Here is a 26660-nt window from a genome sequence, read left to right as displayed (position 1 = left end):
TGAAGAGGAGCGAAATGCTTTAATTTGAACCCTAGACACCATTCGCCTTGGGGTGCTCGGTAAGGCCTGGGCTACGTAAAAATGTGCTGGTCCCTAGAGATAGATGCCCCTTCTTTATTCAAAATGAAAATACTCTTAGCTCAAGACTATACCACAGGCAAAAGGTACTCAGATAAGATGCCACTTTTTGAGGAGTAGTGCATACGAGGGCTTTGCCCCACCATACTCCGTTCAAACAGGGAAGGAGCTCACTCTTCCCAGTTTGAACGGAGTAACGGGGCAGAGCCCGGCAGAGCCGCGGACGATTTGGCACAACTTGGTGCAAGGCGGGCAAAGATTGATTCGGAATCCAGGAATCGGTGCGCTCCAGTTTCTTAATTTCAATGCGCACTGCCCGCTCACTGACCATTCGCCGGCTTGGCCGGGCTTGGCGCTCCGACCGGCGCGCGCGTGTGCATGTGTGCGTTACATCAGAGCGAAACTTGCAAAATATCTTCCTCAGACTCCAGCCTTCACCTTCTTCTCGAAGCCTCCAGCGACGAGTGGCTCGGGCTGGAAGGCTGGAAGTCGGGCCCTAGGGTTGCCGACCGGCGCCCCGCCGCGCGCCCCGTCGCGCGCCCCGCCCACCCAGGCTCGGACTGGCCCCCAAAAGGCCCCGGCAGATAAGACGGCAAAAGGCCCCCGATCATCATAGTTTTTACCCTTCATGACCAACTTTGTGAGTCTACCGCTCCCACACAAGTTGCGGTCAATAGCCTAGGCAAAATCGTTGTGGTCAACGTCTTCCCGATACAGGGCATGAAAGAGTAGGGTCTTAAGAATACTAGGACGTCGAGGGAGGCCTTTTACGGCTACTAGATTGGACACAGTGGCCCCCCAAAGTCAGCAAAATCGGCAAATTTCCGAGATTCGACCACTTTTTGACCAACTTTGGTCCCAAAATCGTTGCGGTCAAAGGCAAAATCGTTGTGGTCAACGTCTTCCCGATACAGGGCATGAAAGAGTAGGGTCTTAAGAATACTAGGACGTCGAGGGAGGCCTTTTACGGCTACTAGATTGGACACAGTGGCCCCCCAAAGTCAGCAAAATCAGCAAATTTCCGAGATTCGACCACTTTTTGACCAACTTTGGTCCCAAAATCGTTGCGGTCAAAGGCAAAATCGTTGTGGTCAACGTCTTCCCGATACAGGGCATGAAAGAGTAGGGTCTTAAGAATACTAGGACGTCGAGGGAGGCCTTTTACGGCTACTAGATTGGACACAGTGGCCCCCCAAAGTCAGCAAAATCAGCAAATTTCCGAGATTCGACCACTTTTTGACCAACTTTGGTCCCAAAATCGTTGCGGTCAAAGGCAAAATCGTTGTGGTCAACGTCTTCCCGATACAGGGCACGAAAGAGTAGGGTCTTAAGAATACTAGGACGTCGAGGGAGGCCGTTGGCCGCAACTAGATCGAAGCAGTGGCCGCTCAAATTCAGCGAAAACGGCCACTTTCGGAGATTCAATCACTTTTTACCAACTTCGTGACGTTACTGGTCACAAATCCAAAGGCCCCGGCAGATTTTTCTGCCTGTCTGCCCTGGCCAGTCCGAGCCTGCGCCCACCTCGTCGAGAAAATAGTCCGGTGCTTCGTCAAACGCTCACACCGTTCAATAGCAAAAGGCCGGGGCAATAAAGAGCACCAACGAGAATGGCCCCTCACTGTAAACACTGGCGCTGCGAGAGACTCTTGCGTCAGACGGTGCCCTAGGCAGGATGTGCTGACATGCTGCTTGTCGCCGACACCGGTAGCCGCGCTAAAGCACGTCGCTGCCAACGTCGCGGACAAAAAAATAAAGCAACAACAGGCCGACACACAGAGCAGGCAGGCAAGCAGGCAGGCAGGCAAGCAGGCAGTTGCACTCAGTTCCCCTGCCGGCAGAAATTGGCCCTGCCCTTCCCGGCCGATGCTCCAGTTACCGCCGGGACTGCCGCGACTGCCTTTTGCAAAATATCCTCGTGTGTGCCCGGCACCGCGTGGCGCGGCGTGGCGCGGTGGGCGCAAAGTACGTCGCGCAGGACACACCAAACGGACGGCCGTCATCCTGGAGACAAAGACCGTCGCCCTGGTGACGAAGGCGACGGGGGAAGGGGGAGCAGAAACAACGAGCTTTCTCATACCGCTGGACTCACGCGCCTACACCGTACACACGCCATTAACATGGCACAACCTCAGCGACTTTGATCCACTTCAAGAGGGACGCTGGCTGCCAGCTGTGCCAGCCCGCCAGTCCTGCCCGCCAGTCCTGCCCGCCAGCCGCCACGATGGTGGCCGGCTTCCGCGCCGATCGCCGCGTGGGGCTTGGGGGCCTCGCCGCGCCGCCACGCCCCGCGCTACTCAACCAATGCGGCAGCGCGACCGGCAGGCCGAGCCCCCGGGCCGCGCGCCCGCCACCCGCACCCCGCCCCGTCCTGCCACGCCACGCCACGCCACGCCCCGCCCCGCCACGCCCCGCCACGCCACGCCACGCCGATCGCCCCGAACGTCACTCGGACGAGCGGATTATAGCAGACGACGCGAGTTGTGTCATCCCGCGCATTCACGTCACGGACGCAGCGCGGTCGCTGGTTCGAATCCCGAATCCCCGCAAAAACCGGAATCGCGGGCAAGTTGGTTAGTTATTCTGACAGAGCAGCCACCCGCGCGGCAGCGGCGGCAACCCAGCCCGCCCCCGACACGACACAACACGACACACGCTTCAAGAATGAGTCCGTTCGTCGGCGTGGTCGCTCAGTGTCTCGTTTCGCGACCGGGCGACGCCGCCGTCGTGCCGACTTCGGCCTCCGCCAGCCAGGACAACGTCGTGCAAATGTCACCCCCGGCCGCCCGGCCGCGCAGACAGACGTCGTGAAACCAAACAATCCACGCTGGGGAAAAACGAAGCTGAAACGCCGATCATTTCTCCCCTCGGCTTCGTTTCTTTCTCTCGTTCCCGCGCGGCAGAGTGCGACAGAGTATTGCACGTCGCCGAGCTCTCCCGCCAAAAACGGGCCGAGGACGCAGGACGCGTCCCACGGCCCAAAAATCATAATGAGACGGCGGAAAAAAGGGGCATTATAAAGCAAAAGGAAGAAATGTAGCGCCGGCCGGCCATGTAACGCCGCGGCGCGGCGGCGCGGCCACCTCCATGACATCACTCGGAAAGAGAAGCGAGATGAAGGTTGTCGATAGCTCCCCTTCCCCGCTGCCGACTGCGGGCAGACTGATTCCGAGGGTCGTTTTCGTCGCGCTGTCTCCATCGCACCTATTGGGGACGACCGATGAATGCGAGAGGGACAGAGCGACGAAAACGGCCCTCGAAATCAGACTGCAAAGCAGCCCCGCGCCGCGGGGGAGACGCACGGAGACGGATGCCATGGTGGGCGCCACGCCGAAGAGGATCAGGACGAAAGCGATGACCCAGCTGCAGCATGTACAAATCACGCGATTTCCATTTCACTTTCGTTTTATTTTAGCTTTTATTTTCCCGCCGCCACTCGGACTAGGAGGTAAAGGGGTCCGCGGGCCGCCGGGTCGGGTCGGGTTGGCGAGGCAGACAAAAGCAGGGCGGCGCTGGCGTGGCGTGCCGTGCCGTGGCCGGTGGCGTTGCCAGGCGTTGCCAGGACCCGGTCCGGTTCCACTACTTCCGGCCGGCCACTGCAGGCGCTCGTTCCCAACAGTCGTCTCGTCGCTCTGTCTCCCTCGCACCGCCGCGGAACGCCCCACGAGTGCGAGAGAGACGGAGCGGCAGGCGCACTGTTCGGAGCGAGCCCGCTGACCGGCGCTTACGCGGACAGGCCAGGCTGGACCTCCTCCGGGTCGGGTCGCCGCGGCCCTTGCGCCTTGTTATCATCGCCAGACCCGCGTCCACGTCGTCCACGTCCGCAGCAGACTGGTTCCGAGAGTCGTTCTCGTCGCGCTGCCTCTCCCGCACTCATGGACCGTCCCGTAGAGGTGCGAGGGAGGCATAGCGACCAAAATGACTCTCGGAGTCAGTCGCCCGACGTGGTGGCCAGCCGGCCTGCCGCTAGATGGCGCCGCGATCTCTGTCCCGCGCGACGCCTCGCGCCGCAGGTACAGCCGCGAAGCTTTACATGGCCGATACACACTTCCCGAGGAAGCTTCGCAAGAAACCGGACGGTTCCCTCGGGGCTCATAAGTTCGGAGAGGCTCTATTTGCCATTCGTCGTGGTGAACGTGTTTCGTCGGGTATGTCGACGGTCTTTTGACAGTGTGTCCAGACTCTCCTTGCCGGCCGGCCAGACGGCCTGACGCCTGAACCAGATTACTTGCCACACGCCGCTGCGCTGTGCTGCGGGCTGCTGTGCGGCTGTGCCGCAGCACAGTGTAGTGGCCGCTGAATTGTCCCGTCTCTCGCCAACGGTTACATTACACAGCATCGCGCACCTGCCAGAGCAGTGCCAGCAGACTCATTCCGAGAGTCAGTTTCGTCGCTCTGTCTCTCTCGCACTCATGGAGCGTCACCGATTGGTGCGAGCGAGACAGAGCGACGAAAACGACTCTCGGAATGAGTCTGCAGTGGCGGGGTGGCGGCCGGCCGGTGGCAGTGGCCCGCGGACGCACTGCGGCATAGACTCATTTCAAACGGCGGGCACGTCGCTCTGTCTCTCTCGCACCCCTCTTTTCTCCGAGGCGCACCACGAGTGCGAGAGAGACAGGAGCATAGAGCAACGAAAAAGCCTGAAGCCCTGAGTTCGGAATCAGCCCGCTGCCTCCTGGACGCTGGACCGCGGGCGGCGGCGCGTGGAGCAGCACATCATAATGCCTCGCCCGCCACTAATTGCTCTGTGTGTGTGTGTGTGTGTGTGTGTGTGTGTGTGTGTGTGTGTGTGTGTGTGTATGTGTGTGTGTCTGTGCAGAGAAAGCAAAGCACATGCACGCCAAGGACAAGTTCACGACGGCCTGCGCGGCCTGCACTGCACGGCCCGCTCGGCCTGCAGGATGAGGAGCAGCGCGGAGGGCGTGTCCGCGAGGCGCCGCGAAGCCGCCAGGCCGCCAAGGCGCCAAGGCCCAGCGCGTCAGAGGCCGCCAAGAAGAGCACGCGAATGCGGGACGCGAGACAAGACGCCGCCCCGCCCGCGCATGCACCTCCATGTGGGCTCCTCCGGCGCACAACGCCTAGCTCGACGCGCTAGCTCTGCCTAACAACAGCCGGCTCCTTTTAAGGACGCACTAACGATTTCGGGTTTACCATATGACCACCATGCCCGGTGATAAACACGAATTTCAACGCGCGCACACGCACGCCCCCCCCCCTCCCCCCACACACACATGCGCGCGCATAGGGCACGCACGGGCGCGTGCAGAGCGGGGGGCGGTGCCTTCCTGCAGCAAGTGCGTCATGACCGTGTCGTTATTTCAGACTGAGGGAAGGCCCGGTTGCACTTGGCTTGTGCTGGCGGCCGTGCTGGCCGTGCTGGCGGTCCAGAAGGGCGTGCGGGGCCTCGTGACGCGCGTCCCCTCCCCGGGCTGTCGAGTGTCGCGTGCAGTGTCACAACGGAATGGCCGTTTCCTTGGCGTGCTTGTTGGCGTGCTTGTTGGCGGCGCGGTGCTGCGCGGTGCTGCGCGGTGCTGCGCGGTGCGGCGCGGCTCGGCCCAAAGTGGCGGCGCGGCCGGGACGCGGGACGACGGTCGGCCATAGGCAGGCGGTGCAATGGACGACTTTTGCAAGACGGACTATGCAGTCCGGCCCGCCGGGCCCGGCTTCCTCCCAATTAGGGTGAACAAACGAAGGAACGGCATTGACCATTGACCATTGCCATCATTGGCCATAGACCATTGACCCGGCTTCCTCCCAATTAGAGAGAAACAAACGAAGTACGGCATTGACGATTGACAATTGACGATTGACCATTGACGATTGACCATTGACGATTGACCATTGACAATTGACCATTGACAATTAACCATTGGCAATTGACGATTGGCAGTTGACGATTGACATGACAACTGACGATTGACAATTGACAACTGACGATTGACAATTGACAACTGACGATTCACGATTGACCATTGGCAATTGACAATGACAATTGACCATTGACCATTAACCCTACAAGCACTTTAGCACTTTACACCGGCAAAAAAGAGACCATTCTGATTCCTCCCTGGGGCTTCGCGTATCTCTCTCTCTCTCTCTCTCTCTCTCTCTCTCTCTCTCTCTCTCTCTCTCTCTCTCTCTCTCTCTCTCTCCTCGATCGACCGAGCCGCGAACGGCGGCGAACGGCGACCCTTGCCGGCGCGGCCGGCGAAGAGCACAGAGAGCGCTCTCGGCGCCGCCGCCGCGGCTTTCGGCCGATCGCGGTCGTGACCGCCGTCGCCACGAACGAAAGGTCCTGTTTGGTCACGTGAAGTGCACGTGCACGCCGAGACAAAAGAACGACAAAGACAGACAAAAGAAAGCCGCGGCCAGGCAAGCGGCTGCGCCGCGCGGCCCAGCGCGCGGTCCAGCACCGCCGACAAGCAGGCGGAGCGGGCACTCGAGAACAACGACCGATTCCGAGCGCAACTCGACTCCCGCGCGGCGCCACGCGGCGCCACGGCCTTGGCCGCGCCTTCGGGCCTTCGGGCCTTCGGGCCTTCGGCTTCCAATATCCCTTACAATGTATACGCGTTACATTATCGTGACAGCTCATCGGAATTAAGACCGACGGGCGGGCGGCACTGCGCGGCGCTGAGCGGCGCGGCTCTCGAATCGTCATTCCACGACTCTCTCACTCACTCTCCCGCACCGGGAGTCCGTAACCTTTGAGACGGATCGGGGGATCGGGAGACGGAGAGCCCGGGGTGATTGCCCGTAGTCACGAGAGCGGCGGCGCGGCTAGGCCAGACCCGCGTAAGTCCGCGCAGGCTGCGTCCAGGCGGTGCCCGCGTCGCTCCGCCTCTCTCGCACCTGCACGGGGCGGCCCGCGAGTGCGAGGGAGAAGGAGCCACGCGAGCACTGACTGTTCGCAGCGAGCCCGCCGGCCGCCGAGGTACGGCAGTTCCACCGCGCGTAATGTATTCACGGGGCGGGCGCGGCAAAGCAGGCAAAGCGGGCGAGGCCTTGGGGATCCCTGTCAACTGCTAGAGCTGCTCGCCGTCGGCGCCGCGGCCGCGCTGGTACTCTTGTTGTTCTTCCAGCTGACACCCCTGGCTGGCTGCCTGGCTGTTCTGCTCCTACACGTGTCACCTAGCATGAGCACAATGCAGCATGTGGCGGTTTGCATGGGTGCAATTGCTTTCATGTACAACTAGCGAGCATGCGGGGGGGGGGGGGGAGCGAGAGAGAGAGAGAGAGGGGGGGGGAGGCGGAGGGTGTGCAGGTGTGGGTGCAGTGCAGGGCCAAGCCAGCATGCCCCGGTCAAGGTCTTCCGTTCCGAAGGGCCGCCCCGGTGGCCCCCAAAGCGTGACGTCATCCTGGCCGGCCGGCCTGTTAACTGTATTCCAGAGCGCAGCCCAGCTGCTGCTTTTAATGCGCCCTCTTTAATGCCTTAATGCCCCGCTTCGATTATCGAGATCGTCGGGCCGCAGCGCCATCGCGTCGGTGCGGCCGATTCGGGAAGCACTGCAACCTCCGCGGAGACACACTGTCAGGGTAGATGCGTAGATAGGGGATGGGGCAGTGGCGTGGGGCGGGGCGGGGGTTCAGGGGACATGGACCCCCTCCCCTTTTTGGCACTAGACAGCCGCCTGAGAGCTAGGCGAATTGCGATACATTCCGCAAGGCAATTTTAATATTCTAGGACTCCACATGAAAAGTAGTGGCTTTTTTGTTTCTAGAGATGCTTTTACCGATATCAAGAATCAAAAGAACTCCATTCATTGTCGTAATGAAAATGCACTTGACCATTAGCAAGTAACCACTCTATGGACATGGGCCCACATTTTTGGGCCAGGGCCCGGCACCCTAATGCTCTGCACTGTCTTATTTGCTCAGAGAGAAAGTCCGCTGACCGCTCGCTGTGCAAGTGCACTCACTTCACTTGGAACCAACGGATCGCTGGACAGAACAGCTGCTCCCCCTGCTGCCGTGGAGGTGAGGGTCAGACTGCAGAACAAGTGTGGGGGCTGAAAGACACGGTAGAAGCGCTGTTTTGTTGTTGTTTTTCGTTGGCGAGCCGGCGGTGTTTGAGGCAACGAACTAATTGGCGCCAAAAACGTAATCCCGTAATCCCGTGATGCTGCCGTGCCGCGCGGCGCCACGCCCCAAAGCAGCAGGTGGAACGGTGGAACCACGCCACTGCCTCAATTAACGCGAGGGTCGCGGGGGATAGGGGAAAGTCCCGGCCGTCTGCGGGTCGAACCCGAACAGTGTTTTCGTCTCTCTCGCACCCACGCCGGGCGTCCCGTGAGGGTGCGAGAGAGACAGAGCGACGAGACGCAGTTCGGAACCATCTGGTTGCCTGCCGCGGTGTCCGCACACCCGCCCCCGCTCCCGCCTGCACCGCGAGCACGCCGGGCCCACGACCGGACGGCAAATTGGACTAGAACAAGGGGTCGCTCTGTCTCTCTCGCACTCGCCGGGCGCCCGGTAGGGGTGCGAGAGAGACAGGACGACGAATGGCGGTGCGGGATCGCTCAGCTGGCAGTACCAGGCAAATTGGCCTAGACCAAGGGGAAGTGTTCAACGCCTCCTATCCCCACTCCATTTTCCGCGCCACCGTCGTGCACCGCCTCCCACTCCCCTGGCGCCAAGGATTTTGGAATTCGCATTAGTACTTCGCGCCCTCGAGGTCAGTTATGACAGCGCGCCTCCAGCATTGCGTCGGCGATATCCGGCGGCCGCCGATCCGAATTTGATTGGCGCCGAGCCTCGACTTCGACGTCGACGTGCCGCGGAGTGCGGGTGGCCACGGGCGGGCTTAGGGGCGGGGAGACGCCGCTCTGATCCTAGAAGCAACTCGTCGAATATTTAACTCTTTGAACAATTAGGTGCATCTGCAGACTGATTACAAAGAGTTGTTTGTCGCTCTGTCGCACCTACACGGGACGCCCCATGAGAACGAAAGAGACAGAGCTACAGGGGTCGACAAAGATCACTGCGACGGGGTGGCGGCGCCCCTGGCGTTGACGCGTTGACGCCGACGGGGCGGACTGGGAAGCACAGGAAGTCCGCCGTGGTGGTGGCGCGGGGGGCTGGGCCAGGGCGCGGGGCCCGGGCGCGGGGCGCGGCGGGGCGCGTGGAGGGGGTGGGGGTGGTGGGGAGCCCCCCCGGGGACGCGGCCGCGCCGGCGGTATAAGAGGCGACCGGGGGCGGGAGGAGGCACAGTCCAGCATCAGGACTGCAGCACTCCACACAGGGCAACATGAACCGCAAGGTGAGTGCAGTGTAGTGAAAGAAAGTGAACCAAGCCAACTCAGGATAATTCACCCGCAGCAGTAAGTACAGTGTGCGCCGCGCCGGCCAGCTCCGCGTCGACCTCTCTGGAGGGGGTTTCGAGAACTCGAAGGTTCGAGAACTCGAAAATTCAAGAACTCAAAGGCTTGAGAACTTGATGGCTCGAGAGCTCAAAAGTTCGAGAACTCGAAGATTTCAGAACTCAAAGGTCTCAAAGGTTAGAGAACTCGATGGTTCAAGAACTCGAAGGTTCGAGAGGTCAAAAGTTAGAGAACTCAAAGTTTCGAGAACTCGAACCCGCGGCTTCAGCTACGCCATTCACCGCCGCGTCGCGGTCGGACATGTAAAGTGCCTCTTTGGAAAGCAAGTCGTTTGGGACGCGCAAAATTCCGCCAAAAGCCAGAGTGGAGCTCGGATTATTGAAGACGAAGACGTCACTCTTGCCGGCCGACGGGATGGCCGACGGGATGGCTGCGCGGTTGCGCAAGACCGCCGGGAACAAAGGGGTACGCGGGGCGGGGCGGGGCCGGTGAGGTAACATCATCCAGGCCTCCAGGGAGGGGCGGGGCGCGGAGCGCGGAGGGCCCAGGATGCGTTCGGGGCACTTGCCGGGAAAGCGGCACGGCGTTCATTGGCTCGGTAGCTTGCAGCTCTGGTTTTCACTATTTGGGTCAGGCCGTCGGGCAGCAGCGGTGCGGCGAGGGGCGACGCGGCACTAGCAAGACTGGCAAGACTGGCAGAAGCAGCGGCGCCGCGGATTTCGCAATTTTGGCGGCCGCGCCGGCCGGGGCGCCGCGGCCACGGTCTGCATGGAGAGCGGCCGGAGCGGGTCGCCCGGCCCATCCCGCTGCAGGGCCTGCAGATGGAGCGCCCCGACGGCGGCCTCGCGGAGAAAGCGGCCGGCTGCACACTGAGCGTCGCTCTGTCTCTCTCGCACCCACACGGGACGCCCCGTGAGTGCGTGAGAGACAGAGCGGCGAAAACGACTCTCGGAATCAGTCAGCTGATCAGCAAGCCGGGCTAGGCGAGGTCCAGGCGGAAGCGGAAGCGCCGGCCGCCATTTGGGGTCCACCGTGGCCCGGGACACGGCCGCGCGCGCGTGCTCGCGTGCGTGCGTGCGTGCGTCCGCGCCACCGCGCCGGGCCGACGCCAACGAGAGCGAGAGCGAGTCTGACTTCCCTCCGTTTCCTTTCGTCCGCAGGTATTGCTGCTGGCGCTGGCGGCGCTTGTAGCGGTCGCCGCGGCCGAGGAGCAGAAGGCGGTGGAGGCGGAGAAGAAGGAGGAGAAGGTGGAGGCGGCGGCCACCGAGGACAAGAAGCAGGAGAAGCGCGGCCTGCACGACCTGGGCTACGGCGGCGGCTACGGCGGCGGCTACGAGCTCGGCGGCAGCTACTCCCACATCGAGCGCGGCGACTACGAGCACCACCCCGTGCACCATGAGCACGTCAAGACCGTCACCGTCCACAAGGAGATTCCCGTCCCATACCCCGTGACCATCGAGAAGAAGGTCCCGTACGAGGTCAAGGTGCCCGTCGACAGGCCGTACCACGTGTCCGTCCCCAAGCCCTACCCCGTCACCGTTGAGAAGCCCGTGCCCTACGAGGTCAAGGTCCCCGTGCCCCAGCCCTACCACGTCACCGTCGAGAAGCACGTCCCCTACCCCGTCAAGGTCCCCGTCGACAGGCCGTACCACGTGCCCGTCCCCAAGCCCTACACCGTCGTCGTCGAGAAGAAGGTCCCCTACACCGTGGAGAAGAAGGTCCCCTACGAAGTCAAGGTCCCCATCGACAAGCCCTACCCCGTGCACGTGCCCGTCGAGAGGCACGTCCCCTACACCGTGGAGAAGAAGGTCCCCTATGAAGTCAAGGTCCCCGTCGACAGGCCATACACTGTCCACGTGCCCAAGCCCTACCCCGTCGTCGTCGAGAAGAAGGTCCCCTACACCGTAGAGAAGAAGGTCCCCTACGAAGTCAAGGTCCCCGTCAAGGTGCCCGTGCCCCAGCCCTACCCCGTGGAGGTCGTCAAGCACGTGCCCTACCCCGTGTACCACAAGGAGGAGCACCACGAGTACGGCCACGAGGAGAGCCACGGCCACTACTAGGCCTCTGCAGAGCGGCCTGCAGCGCAGGGAGTGCAGGCTTCGACGGGCACCCGACGCTCCAGCTCACAGGGGCGCCACCTTCTGCCCCGCGGACTGCCAGCGCCGGGCGCCCTGCTAGGGGCGGCCCTCCAGGGCACCGCCCTCCAGGGCAACGCCCCCAGCCCTTCAACTTGTGATCCTCGTTACCTTCACGTGTCATCCCCCCTCCTTCCCTCTACCTTCATCGCCCTCGCCCTGCGTCATGTCATCACCTTCTTCACCTCATCCCCCATCTCTCTCATCCCCCTCTTCATCCAAATGAGTAATATTTAAGTGGATAATATATAAATGTAAGTAAAATAAACGACTGAAACCTCCACATGAACCAACTCGTGCTGTTGTCTTTCCGGACGTCGCTACTTTCGCCCACCCGTGAGGCTAGGGTTTCCACCTCGGCCACTTCCTCTCGTTATGTCGATCGGTGGCGATGCGGTAACCTTGTTCCCGAATCAAGCATCGGCTGGAGCACAATCTCCCTCCGGAGGAAGAAAAAACGCGCGAGAAGCACTCAGTGCTGGACTAGGCTACTCGGCATTCGAAAAAAAAAACAAAAACAACAGGGACATGCAGTGCAGCAGCACTCCGGGGGGAAACCAACATTGCAATTCCTCGGCCGGATGCAGAGCTCACACCGACACGGCACCGGGGGAAAACTAACATTGCAATTCGAGGGACGGATGCCGCGCTCACGCCGACACGGCTCCGGCAAGCGAATTTCGCAAATGCACGTGGCCCCGACCCACACACACTCACTCACTCACACAGTCATCATGATTGCTTGTTACCGCAGGACGTGGGCCAGGCCCGGCCAGGCCGCGACGGGCTGGGCACTTCTCGGCCTGCTTCGCCTGCTTGGAGGCTTCGAAGGCCTGGCGGAGGCGCTCCGGAGCGCTCGCTGCTCTCTCGCAATGGAAAGCCTCGGCCCGCGCACGCACGCACGCACGGCCTGCAGCTCGCCGACGACGAAAGCCACGGCGATCTGTTCTCGCCTCGCCTCGCACCTGCACTGCACTCGTCTCTCCGTCTCTCTCGCACTCGCAGGGCGTCTCGCGAGGGTGCGAGAGAGACGGCGACTGAAGCATGCTGAAGCAGTGCTGCGGGGCCACGGACGAGGCGCCACATTAGCCGAGCCGACCCAGCACTACTCGCCAAAAAAGCCAAGAAAAAGGAGAAACAAAACGCAGCGGCCTTGCGCGCCGCGTTTTTCAGCCCCTTCGAAATCTAGGGCAACTTTGATCAATTTATCGACCCGATAAAAAATTGGCCGTAAAATTAGCGCGCGAGACTTCTTGGCGCTGCGCAGCGCGGCGGCAGCGCGTCACTGATGGAGTGCCTGGAGACCGATTCCGAGAGTCGTCTTCGTCGCTCCGTCTCTCTCGCACCGGCACGGGACGTCCCATGAGTGCGAGCGGGACGGGGCGACGAAAACGACCCTCGGAATGGTGTGCTGGCCGCGGCCGCTGAGTCGCTGACTCGGTCACTCGGCTCGGCCGCTCGGCCGCGCGGCTCCTTACCGCACCACATTCGTAACGACGACCACTTTCGAAACCAAGTCCGGACCACTGAGGCACTACGCCGTAGTGACTGCGGCGCCGGCGCCGCGCCAGGCCTACAATAACGCGCACCACCGCCGGCCGTCTGTCTCTCTCGCACCCCTACGGCCCTACGGGACGACCCGCGAGTGCGAGAGAGACAGAGCGAGGCGGGCCGCAGCGCCGCTTTATCATCGGGGACGCGCATAAATCAGGAACGCACCAAAGGTCAGCAAAAACGGGCAGGCGATAGTGCGCGCATTGTTCTCCCCGCTTCCCCGTCGTGCAGGCCGTCGTGCAGGCCGCGGCCTCGGCGCCTCGGCCGGGGAGGCTTTCGGCGGGCGACGCGTCGCACCGGCGCCACCCTTCTCTCTCGCACTCGCGGGGCGTCCCGCAGGCCCGCAGGGGTGCGAGAGGGACAGCGCGACGAAGCACTGTTCGGAGTGAACCTGCCGGACTGACAGGCGGCGGAAAGACTGGCAGGATATTGGCAGCCTCAGCCTCGACCAGAATGACGAAGTGCTTGTGCTGCTGTGCGCGCCGTCTCTCGGCGTGCAGCTTCCCCCCGTTAGCCCCGACGGCTCTCTCGGCCCAACCCAGCCCGAGTCCCATTCGGAACTCCCAAGATTCGGTTGAACTTAAGTTTAGCTGGGGCAGGTCGGGCCTCGGACGGCCGGGGCTCAAACGGGACGGGGCTCATGTCCTGTGGGTGAGCGCAGTGCCGGAGCGCCCGTGAGGCCCAGGGTAGGCAGCCCGCCACAACCAGCGAGCCAGCGGCGGCCTACCTGCAGGGCGCCCGTACCTGCCGTGCCCCTTCCCCGGCCGCCGAAAGCGAGCTATTTTTAATCCAAACTGGCGGAGTGAGTGGGAAAAGAGAGATTCAGGCCGCGGCCGGCGGGACGGCCGGGGCGGCAACGCAGTCATGTGCAACCGTAATCATGATGGAGGAAGCCGTTTAGCACGTCAACAAGTACGAGCGGCAGGCCGGCCGGCGCGCGGTGACCGCAGCAGCCAGTAATGAAAGGGTCTTCACCAGGCGCGGTGGCGGTGACCACACCGGCAGCAGCAACGCTTCCTGGCCGACGCGAAGACCCATGGGAAGGCGATGAACAGCCTGGCGGTGGCGGCGGCAGGGTCGTCGCGTCGACGGCGCGCTCCCTTCGCCTCCCGCGCGCGTTCAGGTCTCCGGCGGCGCGTTTGCGGGGCGTCGACGACGGCGAGGTTCAACGACGACGTGTATCAACGACATGGTTCAACGACGGTGCGGTTCAACGATGGTGTGGTTCAGCGACGGCGCGGTTCAGCGACGGTGTGGTTCATCGACGCCGCTGTTCAACAACGGCGCGGTTCAGTGGTGGCGGGGTTCTGCGACGGCGCGGTTTAGCGACGGCGCGGCTTAACGCGGCCGTTGGCGCCCATTCGGCCAGGTGATTGTTGAAGCAAGGACGTGTATTATGCCTGATGGGCCGGGCCGTAGCGAGCCCAGCCGTCCTACTCACCCCGCGACCCCCTCGCCGTTACATAATTCATGCACAGAGCGGGGCACTCATCCTCCCCGGCCGCGAGCGACACTGCACTGCAGACTCATTTTCGTGTTTTCGACGAGTCGTTTCGTTGCTCTTTCTCCGTCGGACTTTGTGGGCCACCCGCACGGTTGCGAGAGAGACAGAGCGACGAAAGCGATTCTTCGGATCAGCCGGCTACGCGCTACGCCACTGGTAAGGGGCGTGGCCAAGGGCGCCCCACCTGACTGGTGTCTTTTGGCGCGCGATTTGGCACGAGTCTGGCGCCTGCTAGGACCGACAGGTGGTGCCCGCCTATCACCAGGGCTGCCAGGGCCGACACCTCTCTCTCTCCCTCCCGTCTCTCTCGCTCCGCTAACGACCACTTTTCAAAAACAGGCGCGACTCCAGCCAGAAAAAGAGAATCTGAATCGAGCACGCGTGGTGGTGGGGGTGCCCCTGACGGAAACTCTTTGGTAAATAGAGTACTAATCTATCTCAGCCAAATACCAGTGCGCGATCCTCGCGCAGTATGATATAGTACGGTACTATTGGTTTTAGATAAAAATATTTTTGTTAACAGTTTATAAACCCTGGTTACTTCACTCGCGGAGCCAGGAAGACTACTTCGGCCCTCCACGCCGCCCCAGCCTCAGCCCTCTCTTCTCCCCCCGGGCGTCGAATGGGTTGCCTATCCAACGGGAGCAGCACGGCTGCCGCGCGGCGCCCGCCACACTGGCAACCCACCTGGCGTGCGGGGGAGGGGGGAGTGAGAGGGAAGGGGGAGGGGGCGGGGAGAGGAGGGGCACCGCGAGGGCAACGCCTGGCCGCGCCGCGCGTCAGGGCGCTCGAGCTGCGGTCAAGGGCAGCTCGACTGTACAAGTACTAGTTACAGTGCACCGGGCGGCTCGGCTACAAACACCATCTCCTCCTCCTCCTCCTCAGTCAGCGTGCACCAAAAAGTGCATCCCACTGCACCGAAAGCAGCGCCGCCGTCCAGCTCACTACAATGGCAAGGCAGTGAAGACCACTGGAAAATAAGGGGGGGGGGCTAGGACGAGTGGATAGCGTTACTGAGTAGGCTCTTGTCCTTTCACCGCTGCACTCTTTGCGCAATGCAACCACTCCCCTACGCACGCCTCACCCCGCCCCGCCCCGCTGTGGAGCCGCCACGGAGCACCGCCACGACCCACTGAATATTGTGGATAAGTGATTGTTACTTCTTAGCCTGCCTGCCTGCCTGCGTGCGCGTCCTTGTGACGAATCGAGATGCGGTCTTTCTAAGCGTGCGCACGCATACTCTCACACACGCTCGCATTCACGCACGCGCGTGCACACACACAGACATTCACTCACGCGCGCGCACGCCGCACGCTCGCATTAGCGCACTGACAACTTAATCCCTGACGTCCGAACGGGACAGGTGTCCATTCCAGGGTCATTATACCCACAACATCGGCGCGGCGGTCCCTCGGCCGGCGCGGGTAGTACGCCCGCCCCACCGCCGGGGCGCCCGGCTCCTCGGTGTCTCGGCGGCCTGCAGACTCATTCCGAGAGTCGTTTGCGTCGCTTTGTCCCCCTCGCACCTACAGGGGACGCCCGTGAGTGCGAGAGAGACACAGCGACGAAAAGGACTCTCGGAATGAGTCTGCTGCTGCAGGTCCACGTCGTCGGCGTGTGCGATAGATGGTATCATCCTGATCGGCAGGCAGGCTGCGCGGCGCGCTGCGCGCTCGGCTCGCGTTTCAGCGAAACCTTCCCAGATTCCGGCCCGGGCCTGCGGGCTTTCGTCGCTCTGTCTCTCTCGCGCCCCAGCGGGCCACCCCACGAGTGCGAGAGAGACACAGCGGGCGCGGCTCGCGTGCGGTCCGCTGGCCGCGCTCTGGACCGCCTTGATGCTGACGGCGTATTTGCCGCAGCGCAGTGCGGCGCAGCCGTGCCCCCCGTTTTGCAACTGTCTCTCCAGCGTCCGCAGCCCCTCCCCCTCCCCCCCCCCCTCCTCCCGCCGGCGCTGCACCGCGCCACACCGACCGCTGCACACACGGCTGGACTTGGCAAGCGGCTGCCGTCCTACGCCGCCGCCGTGCCTGCAGCCAGCAGACTGATTCCGAGAGTCGTCTTCGTCGCTCTGTCTCCCTCGCACCTGCACGGGACGACCCATGGAGTGCGAGGGAGACAGAGCGACGAAAACGACTCTCGGAATCAGTCTGCAGCTAGCCGAGCGAGTCACTTCGTCGCTCTGTCTCTGTCGCTCCGCCGCAGAACGCCCCGTGAGTGCGACAGAGACAGAGGACTTCTCGGAATCGCTGGCTTGGCTTGGGCTCTGCTTGTGGGCGGCGAGGGGGCGGCGTGGGAACGGCGGCGGCGCCCCAACTACTAGTGTAGCAGTGTGGCAGTGCAGCGCCCACTGTGCAAACCAAAGCGCGCCACTTTGTCTCGAGCTGAGCGGTTTCGTCAAGACGCGGCCCGAAAATTAGAAATTAGCCATGGGCGCCGTTTCGTTATTTTCAGTGGAACGGCCAACAACGGCCGCCGACTTTGGGAAAGTCCACACCTCCGCTGGCGGCGTGTGTACATGCTGCTACATCATGGCAGTGCTCGCGCGAAATGAGTTCAAAACGTTGGCAGGTGCTCATACGCATTACAGAATAACAATCCAAAGTAAATTTTAAATCCAAGTTTTTCTGCGCAAAGCTTATCTGTAGCCGTTTACGAGGTAGAGGCACCCGAAATCCCAATAAGTTAGCGCACCCTGCAGGCAACACTTTGACTTTTCCGTCCCTCCTTGGCGCGCGCCTTGGCGGGGACAGCTCGGCTGCCGGCCGCTGAATGATGGCCCAGAGATAGGGCGATGTCGCGTGCACTCCTTGCAGTGCGTCGTCCTTGCGGTGCCGGTGATGTCACTCGCCTCGAAGCTCGTTTGCACGGATTACACGGACGGCGGCACTCGGGCGTGAAAACGCGTTGCCGGGGCAAGGATGAGACGAACTGGACCACGCGGACCGTGCGGCACCGGTCGTCGCTGTCCCTCTCACCCAACAGGACACGCGGAGTGCGAGAGAGAGAGACAGAGCGACGGGAGTGCTGTTCGGAATCAGTCTGGATCGCCGACACGTCGTCGCCGCCGCCGCCACTGCTACTTTTTTAACGCGCAGAAGAACAAGAACCCGACCTGCCCGTTCGCACAGTGCTGCCGCCAGTGTAGGAGTTAACCGCCGTTACTCCGCGCACCAGAGACTGCCGGCGTGGCCCCGACCGCCAAGTGGCAGCCCTCGGCGCTACCCCGGTCACTCCGGACGTCCACGGCGTCCCCGTCACGCCGCCGCCGCGGCCTTCCCCGCCGGCGATTAGAAGGCGTCGCGACGCCACCCTGCGGACTGATTCCGAGAGCCGCGTACGTCGCTCTGTCTCTCTCGCACGCATGCGGAACGTCCCATGAGTGCAAGAGAGACAGAGCGACGAAAACGACTCTCTGAATCAGTCCGCCTGGTCGGCGGGGCACGATTTCGCGTGGCGTTTAGCGTCCCGGCCGCTCGCCGCTCGCCGCCATGACGCTGCCGTTCTCGGCGGCCACGCCGCCACGCCGCCAGGCCACTGCAAATGAGCGGATAAGCCATATTGGCGCCACGGTCCGAACTGTTCACTTTCGGGCGCAAAAAACAAAATCCCGTAGAGAAGGCCGTCCAGGCGGGCAGCGTCCCAAGTGACTGCCCCGCTGTGGGTTTTGTTGTTTTGTTGTTTTTCTCGTTGCCGCGCTGCCGCTGCACGTCCAGTCCTATTGCCAGACGACCACGTTGGCCAACCGGCGCTGCTCAGCCTGCCCGCCTGCCTGCCCGCCCTGCCCGCGAAGGAAGCATTGCCGAAATTCGGACTACCACGCATGTGTGAGCGCGCGAGCCGGCGGACGAGAGACGAGAGATAGGCGGGCGCGGAGGGCGCGCGGCCGGCGGACGACGCGGACCCTCCCCGCCGCCGCCATCGCCGACGGCGACCCCGCGAGGAGCAGGACGACGTCGTAAACGGCCCCCTCAATTAAACAGCGAAATGCGCCGCCGCCGTCGAACCGGCGATGCATTCCGTTTGGCGGCGAGGGTTGTTTGCTCCTAAACGAGGCGCATTGGCATATCGCCGGGCCGCGGGCCGCGGTGCACGCCGCGCGTTGCGACAACACACAGAGCAATAATAACAATAATACGGGCGGCGCGCTCCAAGGCCGCGGCGTGCGCCGGTGAAGGTCGCCGTCAAGGCCGCCGAGGCCGAGCGCTCTCCCTCCCCACCCCACCGGCGCCGCGCCGCGCCGCCCCCACCTCGAGGAAGTCCGCGGCGGGCTGCGGCGGCGGCACTGACGGACAGCGCGGACGGACTGACGGCGAAGGGACCGCCCTTACGGAGTAGTGCCCTTTGGCGGCGTGAGTGGCCGTCGGACGCCGTCAAGGCCCTTCGGCCCTTCGGGGGGAGTTCGACGACCTCCCCGCGGCCGGAGAGTGAGGGCGTCAGCCCGCGTCAGCCCGCGTCGGCCCTGCAAGGACACGCCAATGAGACGCGTGTCATCGCCAAGTCATGGCGGCGCCTCCTACAAGCAGTCCGTCTCCATGCACGGCGCGCAGTCCCATATAGACCAGCGTGAAGCAAGGCCCGCACTTGCTGTGTGAATACTAACAACGCCCTGCGCGCGCACACAGACACACGTCATAGACACACACATACAAAGGCATGGACACACACACCAACACGAACACACGTGGGGCAGATGGGAAAGGGAGCAGCAGGCAGACACGACGTGTCGATAGGTCCCGGTACGGTTCCCACCCGGCCGGCCGGCCAGCCGGCTGGACCGACCGACACAGTGCCGTGCCGACACGTTGGCCAAGGCGTTCGCGTTCGCAACACGACGGCGCCTGACTGCCGTGACGCACTCACGTCTCCCTTTCCATTAAAAAGCACATTTCGGCACGCTATCAAGGTTCGAAATGAATGCAGACCGGCAGGGATGGAGAGGGTTCTCCTGAGAATCGCCGAACTGTGTATATCAGCATGGCGGTGGCCAATCGGACGAGCCAGCCCGCAACACAGGACTGCCTACCCTGTGATGTGCAGGGGCTCCAACAGCGCCTGCAAGAGGGCAGATAGGCCGACCCGCAACACACTGATGCGTAACAGAACTGCCTACCCTGTGATTCGCAGGGGCTCCAACAGCGCCTGCAACAGGGCAGATAGGCCGACCCGCAACACACTAATGTGTAACAGGACTGCCTACCCTGTGATTCGCAGGGGCTCCACAGAACAGATAGGCCGACCCGCAACATACTCATGTGTTACAGAACTGCCGACCCTTTCATTCGCAGGGGCTCCGCGCCTGCCACAGGGCAGGTAGGCCGTCCCGCGACACACCGATGCGTAACAGGACTGCCTACCCTGCGATTCGCAGGGGCTCGCCCTCTGGGTGAACCAACCCGGCACAGACAGATGCAACACACAAGGACTCCGTGACCACGGCGAGGTGCGGACGCCACTCAGCATGATTTACATTGCCAATCACTTTGCCTCGTGATAGTCCCGCCCCGCCCCGCCCCGCCGTGCAATACGAGCGGGCTTCCCAGTACATGCAACGTTGCACAGATGCAAAGTTTGAGGCGATAGTGCGCGACAGCAGACTGATGCCGAACAGTCGTTTCGTCGCTCCGTCTCCGTCGCTCTCGCGGGCCCTCTCTTGAGGGTGCGAGAGAGACAGAGAGCGACGGCAGGGCCGGCCGCCCATTCCCGCGCCGTGCATTCATTGTTCGCTGTGAGCCAACATCCCATTTCGATACGAGTCTCTTCTTGTGTCCAGCCCGTGGCGCGGCGTGGCGTGGCGCGGCGTGGCGTGGCGCGGCCAGGCCTTTCGGGATTGGCCTGCTGGGGATCCGCGACCCGAAACACACTCGGCTCAGTTCACCAGCCCCAGATCAAACCGGGAGGGGCACGGCGGGGAGGGGGCAGCAGGGAGAATAGGGGCTGTGCTTCGCGGCTCCGCGGCGCCGCGGCAAGGGGGCGGTGCGGGGAGGGGCGCGGCCGGGCGGGGGGAGCAAGACAGTGATTGTATAAAAGCGGTGGCCGGCCAGCGCGGTGGAGTCAGTGTCGTTGCGGACGATCTCCAGCCATCAGCAGCACCATGAGGATCATGAGGAGCACGGTGAGTCTGCCGCGGACGCATTGTTCGCGCAGCGACGCGCATCGTGCAAAGTGACAACCCTCTGCGCCTCCGCCACCGCCAGGACTCAAAGGAATACCAACCCAGTGCTAGCAGTGTCAAGTGTGAACCGCCTGCAGTGCCGCTCGATCAAGGTCGCCACTGCGATCCCCGAATCCCGACCGCCAAAAGTGACCGTCGTCGTCCCCTGACGCAATCCGCTTCGTGTTCGTCGTTTTTGAGCCCCGCCAGTGCATCGGCTTGGCCGCCAAGGCCGCGCTCCGACCCGGCTGATCACATATGGATCGCGGCCCACTTTCCCAGCCGGCACGGCCAGCACGCAGTGCAGTGCATCATATCATCCCTGCGGCGTGTCGTCACCGAGTGTGTCCGCGAGCGCGCCCGGCGACGCGACGCCGTCTTGCGGTTTAATTTCCCCCCCCCCCCCTCGCCCCGGTCCGCCCGGCCGGTCAGCGCTACTCGGATAACGAGGCAGCAGTCGATGGCGCTCCCAATGGAACTCGATCTCGACATCCAGAAGGACGCGCGCGGCGCTGCACTGTAATTGCGCCGGTAAAGGGTCTCGCAGTGTGGCAGCCTCGCGGTGCAGCGGCCTCGCAGTGTACCAGCCTCGCAGTGTGCCAGCCTCGCAGGACCGCGAAGGGCTCCGCTGCTTGCGACAGACCCATCGGCCCATCCCTCGGCCTCAACCTGCCCCAGCCCGGCCGGCAGACGAGTAGGGTCGTGCGCTACGGGTCCTCCGTGTCGGCCTCGATGGAGAGGACGCGGCGCAGCCTGGCGGTGGCGGCGGTCTCTCCCGCTCCTCGGCCGCAGCATCTGCCGTCCGGTCGGCCCGTCCGACGCCGGCGGCGGCACGCTGCCCTGCGCGGCCGTCCGGTCGACGTCCGGCCGTGCTGCCCGGCGCCTCCTGGAGGAGTGCGTCTTCCTGGCGCTTCGGCAGTGTGAACAAACTTGCCGCTCTCCCGCGCTAGGCGCCATCCTCCAGTTCAGCTCGCCGCCGGCGCCGCCACCGCCACCAGCCAAAACACTATAGACGCGTTTTGAGCTCCAGACTGTGGAGTCCAGAGTCGCTAAACAGGACTCGAACCGAGCGTGTGACCCCATCAATGGATTCCTCGCTCGGAGAGCAATCCATTTGTGGGGTCACACGCTCGGTTCGAGTCCTGTTTAGCGACTCAGGAGCCCAAAACGCGTTTGGGGTCTTGACCGCCTCCACCGGTCCTCTGGACCACTGTGCGTCCACGGTCCGCGCCGAGCCGCCCCGTTTGGCGGCCACCCCCGCGGCCCGCTGCCGTCCCTAAGGGCGGCGTGAAGGATGGTGCCATTGTCTCGGCGACCTTGTCGTGCTGCAGCACTGCAGCGGCGCTGCGGCGCCATGCACGCGATTTACGGCGCTGAACCGCGGCGCCTCGGCTTGCAACACTTTTTGATTTACGCGCGCCGCGGAGGGACCGACGGCCTGCGCACCCCATTTGTTGTTCGATACCTCGTCGTTCGATAGCTCGCGCCGTACCGAGAGCACCGAGAGGCCAGGCCGACTGATTCCGAGAGCCGTTTTCGTCGCTCCGTTTCTCTCGCACCTGTACGGAACGCTCCATGAGTGCGAGAGAGACAGAGCCCGGGACACGACTTCCCCCTCCGTTGCAAAACCCGCTTGAACTTAAGCCCTGCGCGCTGCGTTCGCACGCCACGCCGCGCCGTCACGCCGAGTACTTTATCTGAAAAGTCTCTGGGGCGTAGGGTGCCTCCCCCTCCCTCGCGTCTGTGTCTTGGCACCGCGGCGGTGCGTGTGCGTGTGTGTATGTGTGTGTTTGTATGTTTGTGTCATGGCGGCGTGAGCGAGCAGGGTGCCCCCTCCCCTAAAGGTGGGGCGAAGTACTAGTTGGCAAGACTTCTGCTCGCCTCGGCACACACACTGCCTCGCCGCCACGCCCCAGCGCGCCACGAAATTTGCAATAACAAGTGGCGTGGTGCGCGATACCAATTCTTTTGCCAACGACCAGCCGACTAACCCGGCCACTTCTCTTGCCCGCAGGTGCTCGTGGCAATGGTGGCGGCGGTGGTGCTCGCCGAGGACGCCAAGCCGGCCGAGAAGAAGCAGGAGAAGCGCGGGCTGGTGGACGTCGGCTACGGCTACGGCGGCCTGGACCACGGCCTCACCAGCCACAGCTACAGCAGCCTCGACCTCGGCGGCTACGGCCACGGCGCGCACTCACACCACGAGACCGTCAAGACCGTCACCCTGACCAAGGAGGTGCACGTGCCCTACCCGGTGCACCACGTCAAGAACATCCCCGTCCCCGTCAAGGTGCCCTACGACGTGCCCCGCGCCATCCCCGTCGAGAAGCCCTACCCCGTGCACCACGTCAAGAACGTGCCCGTCCCCGTGCACGTCAAGGTGCCCGCCCCCTACCCCGTCCACGTCGAGAAGAAGATCCCCGTCCCCGTCAAGGTGCCCTATGACGTGCCCCGCGCCATCCCCGTCGAGAAGCCCTACCCCGTCTACGTCACCAAGGAGGTCCACGTGCCCGTCGAGAAGATCGTCCCCTACCCCGTGCACGTCCCCGTCGAGGTGCCCAGGCCGTACGAGGTCAAGGTCATCAAGGACATCCCCGTGCCCGTCGAGAAGCACGTGCCCTACCCCGTCAAGGTGCCCGTCGACCGCCCGTACCCCGTGCACGTGCCCCAGCCCTACCCCGTGCACCACGTCAAGAACATCCCGTACCCCGTGGAGAAGACCGTCCCCTACCCGGTCGAGGTGCCCGTCAAGGTCCCCGTGCCGCAGCCCTACCCCGTGGAGGTCGTCAAGGAGGTGCCCGTCCCGGTGCACGTCAAGCAGCACTACGACCACGGCCACTACGGCCACGACTACTAGAGCAAGACTGTGATCCTTCATCCTTCATCCGCACGCCATCACGCGCCATCACGCCATTTGTACATTTCGCACCTCATCGTGAAACTCTCCTCTTTCACCTGATAGCAAAGTCGACAGTTTCACCGCCAGCATCTCATGCCGCCGCGCCGAGCGAGTCTCCCTCGTCCTGGACCGAGGACGCGTCCGGGGACGAGAACGGGTGTAAATAAATAAATGAATGAACAAATCAAAGATAATAAATGAGACGATAGGTAAGAGAATGGCGCGCCTCCATTTCTTCCCCGGCCCTGCACTCGGACACACGCACCAGCAAACAGCACGCGAGCACTAACGTGCACACACACTCACACAGACACACACACAGACGTTGTTGCGGCACTGGCGAACAAAGGGCGGCCGATGACGGTGTCCGCGAAACAAGAAAACTCTCAGAGCAACAAGGAGTCGTTCTCACCCAAGTCGGGCCCAGGCCAGCAGATTCCGGGAGTCGCGTTCGTCTCTCCGTCTCTCTCGCACTCATGGAGCGCCCCGCACTGGTGCGAGAGAGACAGGGCGACGAAAACGACTCTCGGAATCAGTCTGCAGGCCGGGCTCGCGCATGACACAATGCTGCGCGCTGCGCCGAGCGCTGCGCCCTGATAGGGCATCCCATTAGACTCGATCCCTGGAGGCTCGTTCCGAACGGCGCGGCTTCGTCGCTCTGTCTCTCTCGCACCCCTGCGGGTCGCCGGGTGAGTGCGAGAGAGACGGGGCGACGAAAGCACTGTTCGGAGTTGGCCTCCTGACCGGCGGGCCTCATTGGCCGTTTGCAAAACGGCTCCATGCGCTCTGTGCTCCAGGTATGGCGAGCGCTGCAGACTGATTCCGAGAGTCGCTTTCGTCGCTCTGTCTCTCTCGCACTCATGGGGCGTGCCGTAGAGGTGCGGGAGAGACAGAGCGACGAAAACGACTCTCGGAATCAGTCTACTGCACAACACTGGCGGAGGGCGGGCCGCTGGCGGTGCAGCGCGGGCCGAAGACGAAAATGAGACAGTCGTTGGTGCTGCAGTTCTGCAGTTCCGCCCGCGCTTTCACAACAACGACGGTCCGCGCTCCGCACTGCGCGCACACGAGGCCGACCGCGGCGCCACGCCACTGGCAGCCACGCCACTGGCCGCCACGCCTCGCCAGGCGAGTCGGCTTATTATTTCGGCATTGCGGCGCGACCTTGCGGGCCGGGCCTTCCAGTGCAGGTCCTGCAGGACGCGGACGGAGGACAGACAAGGACGGGGCTTTCTTCAGCTGCCTAATCTCCTTGCCCCCCCCCTCCCCCTCCCCTCCCTGCAGTGCGGATCCACCACGGCGCCGCGCGGTCATGCGTGCCGCTATGCCACTGCAGGCCCTGAAGGCCCCGAAGGCCGTGGGGGCGAAGCGCAGACGTCGAAACCACCGACGCCGCGGACGCCGGCGGTAACGGTTACTGGTCACTCACTTGATGTAGGGGATGTTGGCCGGGACGTGGAACTTGGCGCCGGGGTCGAAGTCGAACTCGGACCGCAGGAACGGCGGCTTGATGCCGGAGTAGCGCTCCCTGCAGAAAACAGAGGCGGTCAGGGCAAAATCCTTACAGAAAAAAGGCAAAATGTAAAAAAATAAACTTTTAGAAAAAGAAAGTTTTTATACAAAATGAGAAGCAAACTTCCTGAAAAATTAAATTTTCTATAAAATTTATAAATATTAAATTTTAATAAATCCAATAATCCTGCTTGTAGTGAGTGAGGCCGGCCGTGGCGTACCTCAGGAACCAGTAGTGGCAGTTGTACTGGTCCTTGCTCTTCCTCTTCTGGAACACGTCCCAGCGCCACTTGTCCAGAGCCAGGCTGAAGGGCAGGAAGGGCAGCTTGTCCAGCGCCAGCGCGAACAGGAAGTTGATGTTGTGGGGCAGGTCGTCGACGGCCGTCTGCACCAGCCCCAGGGCCTGCAGGTGCCGCGGGGTGGCCACGGACAGCGAGATGGCCTCGCCCACCGCCTCGTGGAAGCCTGCGCGACAGAACGACAGCGACACCACTCGTCTTCAGCAGTGACACTCAAATTCTTGGAAACTCAATCAGGACTTAGTACTTAGAGGAAGCAGATTATGTTTTTTCAACAGGATGTTTTTACACAAATTTTTGAACCGACAAAGGAACAACAGGACGTGGAGTTACAGGGCAGTTGTTGGCTTTACTAAAGCAGCGGCCTATAACTAACGCACTCCGCAGACAGTGCGTCTGCTTGGATCAGTGCTCGCTCTAATTGGAATGAGCAATCAGGGTTCGGGGTCGGCACAGACCAGACAGTGTGCTGGACATCGAGGCCCTCTTCCCTTGGCCTGGAAATGCGCGTCGAGCCGTCGCGCCGCCAGCAGCCTGATTCTGAGAGTCGTTTCCGTCGCTCTGTCTGTCTCTATCGCACTCATGGGGCGTCCCTTCGAGGTGCGAGAAAGAGAGAGACAGAGCGACGAAAACGACTCGCGGAATCAGGCTGCTGGAGCACTGCGAAAAGCGGCATCGCGTGCTGGCCGTGCTGGCGCACTCCAAGCAAAGTGTAAGGCCGAGGGGGATGAGCCAAGCGCCGCCGGCCGGTCGCTCTGTCTCTCTCGCACTCGCGGGGCGTCGCGGGGCTGCGCGAGAGAGACCGAGCGACGAAAGCGCTGTTCAGCCTGCCCTCCTAAACCGCGGGGACTCGACAGGAATGTGACTTTTAAGCCGCGCTGCCGTGGGCGAGTCTGGCGAGGCGCGCCAAACAAGTAAGTGCACTCGGTGAAGCGAAGGCCGGCGCAGCGGCGGACGACGCAAGTGCTGGACGCAAAAACCGCGAGGCGAGAACTCTGCACTGGCGGGAAGGCCGAGAACTGGGAACGCCAGCGCCAGCCAGCCTGGGGGCAGTGGACTGCAGTTGACTACGTACTGGACGGAGCGGGCCGTGCGCGGTGCAGCGGTGCGCCTAGCGGGTAGGCAGCCCAAGTAACTCGAAACGAGAGTGAGAGTGTTCGTCCCGCGCCCCGAGGCAGGCCACCCATCGTGCAGCAGACTGATTCCCAGAG

The 26660-nt window shown here is 62.7% G+C and overlaps 3 protein-coding genes across 3 annotated transcripts in view; 2 read left to right on the top strand and 1 right to left on the bottom strand.

The window, feature by feature from the left end:
- The window catches only part of LOC117649875 (angiotensin-converting enzyme-like), a 78723-nt gene that overhangs the window by 35486 nt on the left and 16577 nt on the right, over positions 1-26660 (bottom strand). Inside the window, exons 9-10 of the mRNA XM_034393052.1 lie at positions 25372-25615; positions 25068-25166 (exon numbers count right to left, since the gene is read on the bottom strand). Coding sequence (XP_034248943.1) covers positions 25068-25166; positions 25372-25615 — 343 coding nt within the window. The remainder of the gene's footprint in view (positions 1-25067; positions 25167-25371; positions 25616-26660) is intronic.
- On the top strand, positions 9317-11826 carry LOC117649879 (repetitive proline-rich cell wall protein 2-like). Its single transcript, XM_034393060.1, has 2 exons — positions 9317-9337; positions 10559-11826. The coding sequence occupies exons 1-2, from the start codon at positions 9326-9328 to the stop codon at positions 11456-11458; spliced, it is 912 nt and encodes a 303-aa protein (XP_034248951.1). The 5' UTR covers positions 9317-9325; the 3' UTR covers positions 11459-11826.
- On the top strand, positions 20652-23856 carry LOC117649880 (anti-sigma-I factor RsgI2-like). The gene is made up of 2 exons (XM_034393062.1): positions 20652-20703; positions 22757-23856. The coding sequence occupies exons 1-2, from the start codon at positions 20683-20685 to the stop codon at positions 23594-23596; spliced, it is 861 nt and encodes a 286-aa protein (XP_034248953.1). The 5' UTR covers positions 20652-20682; the 3' UTR covers positions 23597-23856.

The sequence above is a fragment of the Thrips palmi genome, unplaced genomic scaffold (assembly GCF_012932325.1).
Source record: "Thrips palmi isolate BJ-2018 unplaced genomic scaffold, TpBJ-2018v1 HiC_scaffold_4, whole genome shotgun sequence".
Lineage (NCBI taxonomy): Eukaryota > Metazoa > Arthropoda > Insecta > Thysanoptera > Thripidae > Thrips > Thrips palmi.
Note: the sequence above shows the minus strand (reverse complement) of the source record. Positions and strands in the feature narration are given on the sequence as shown.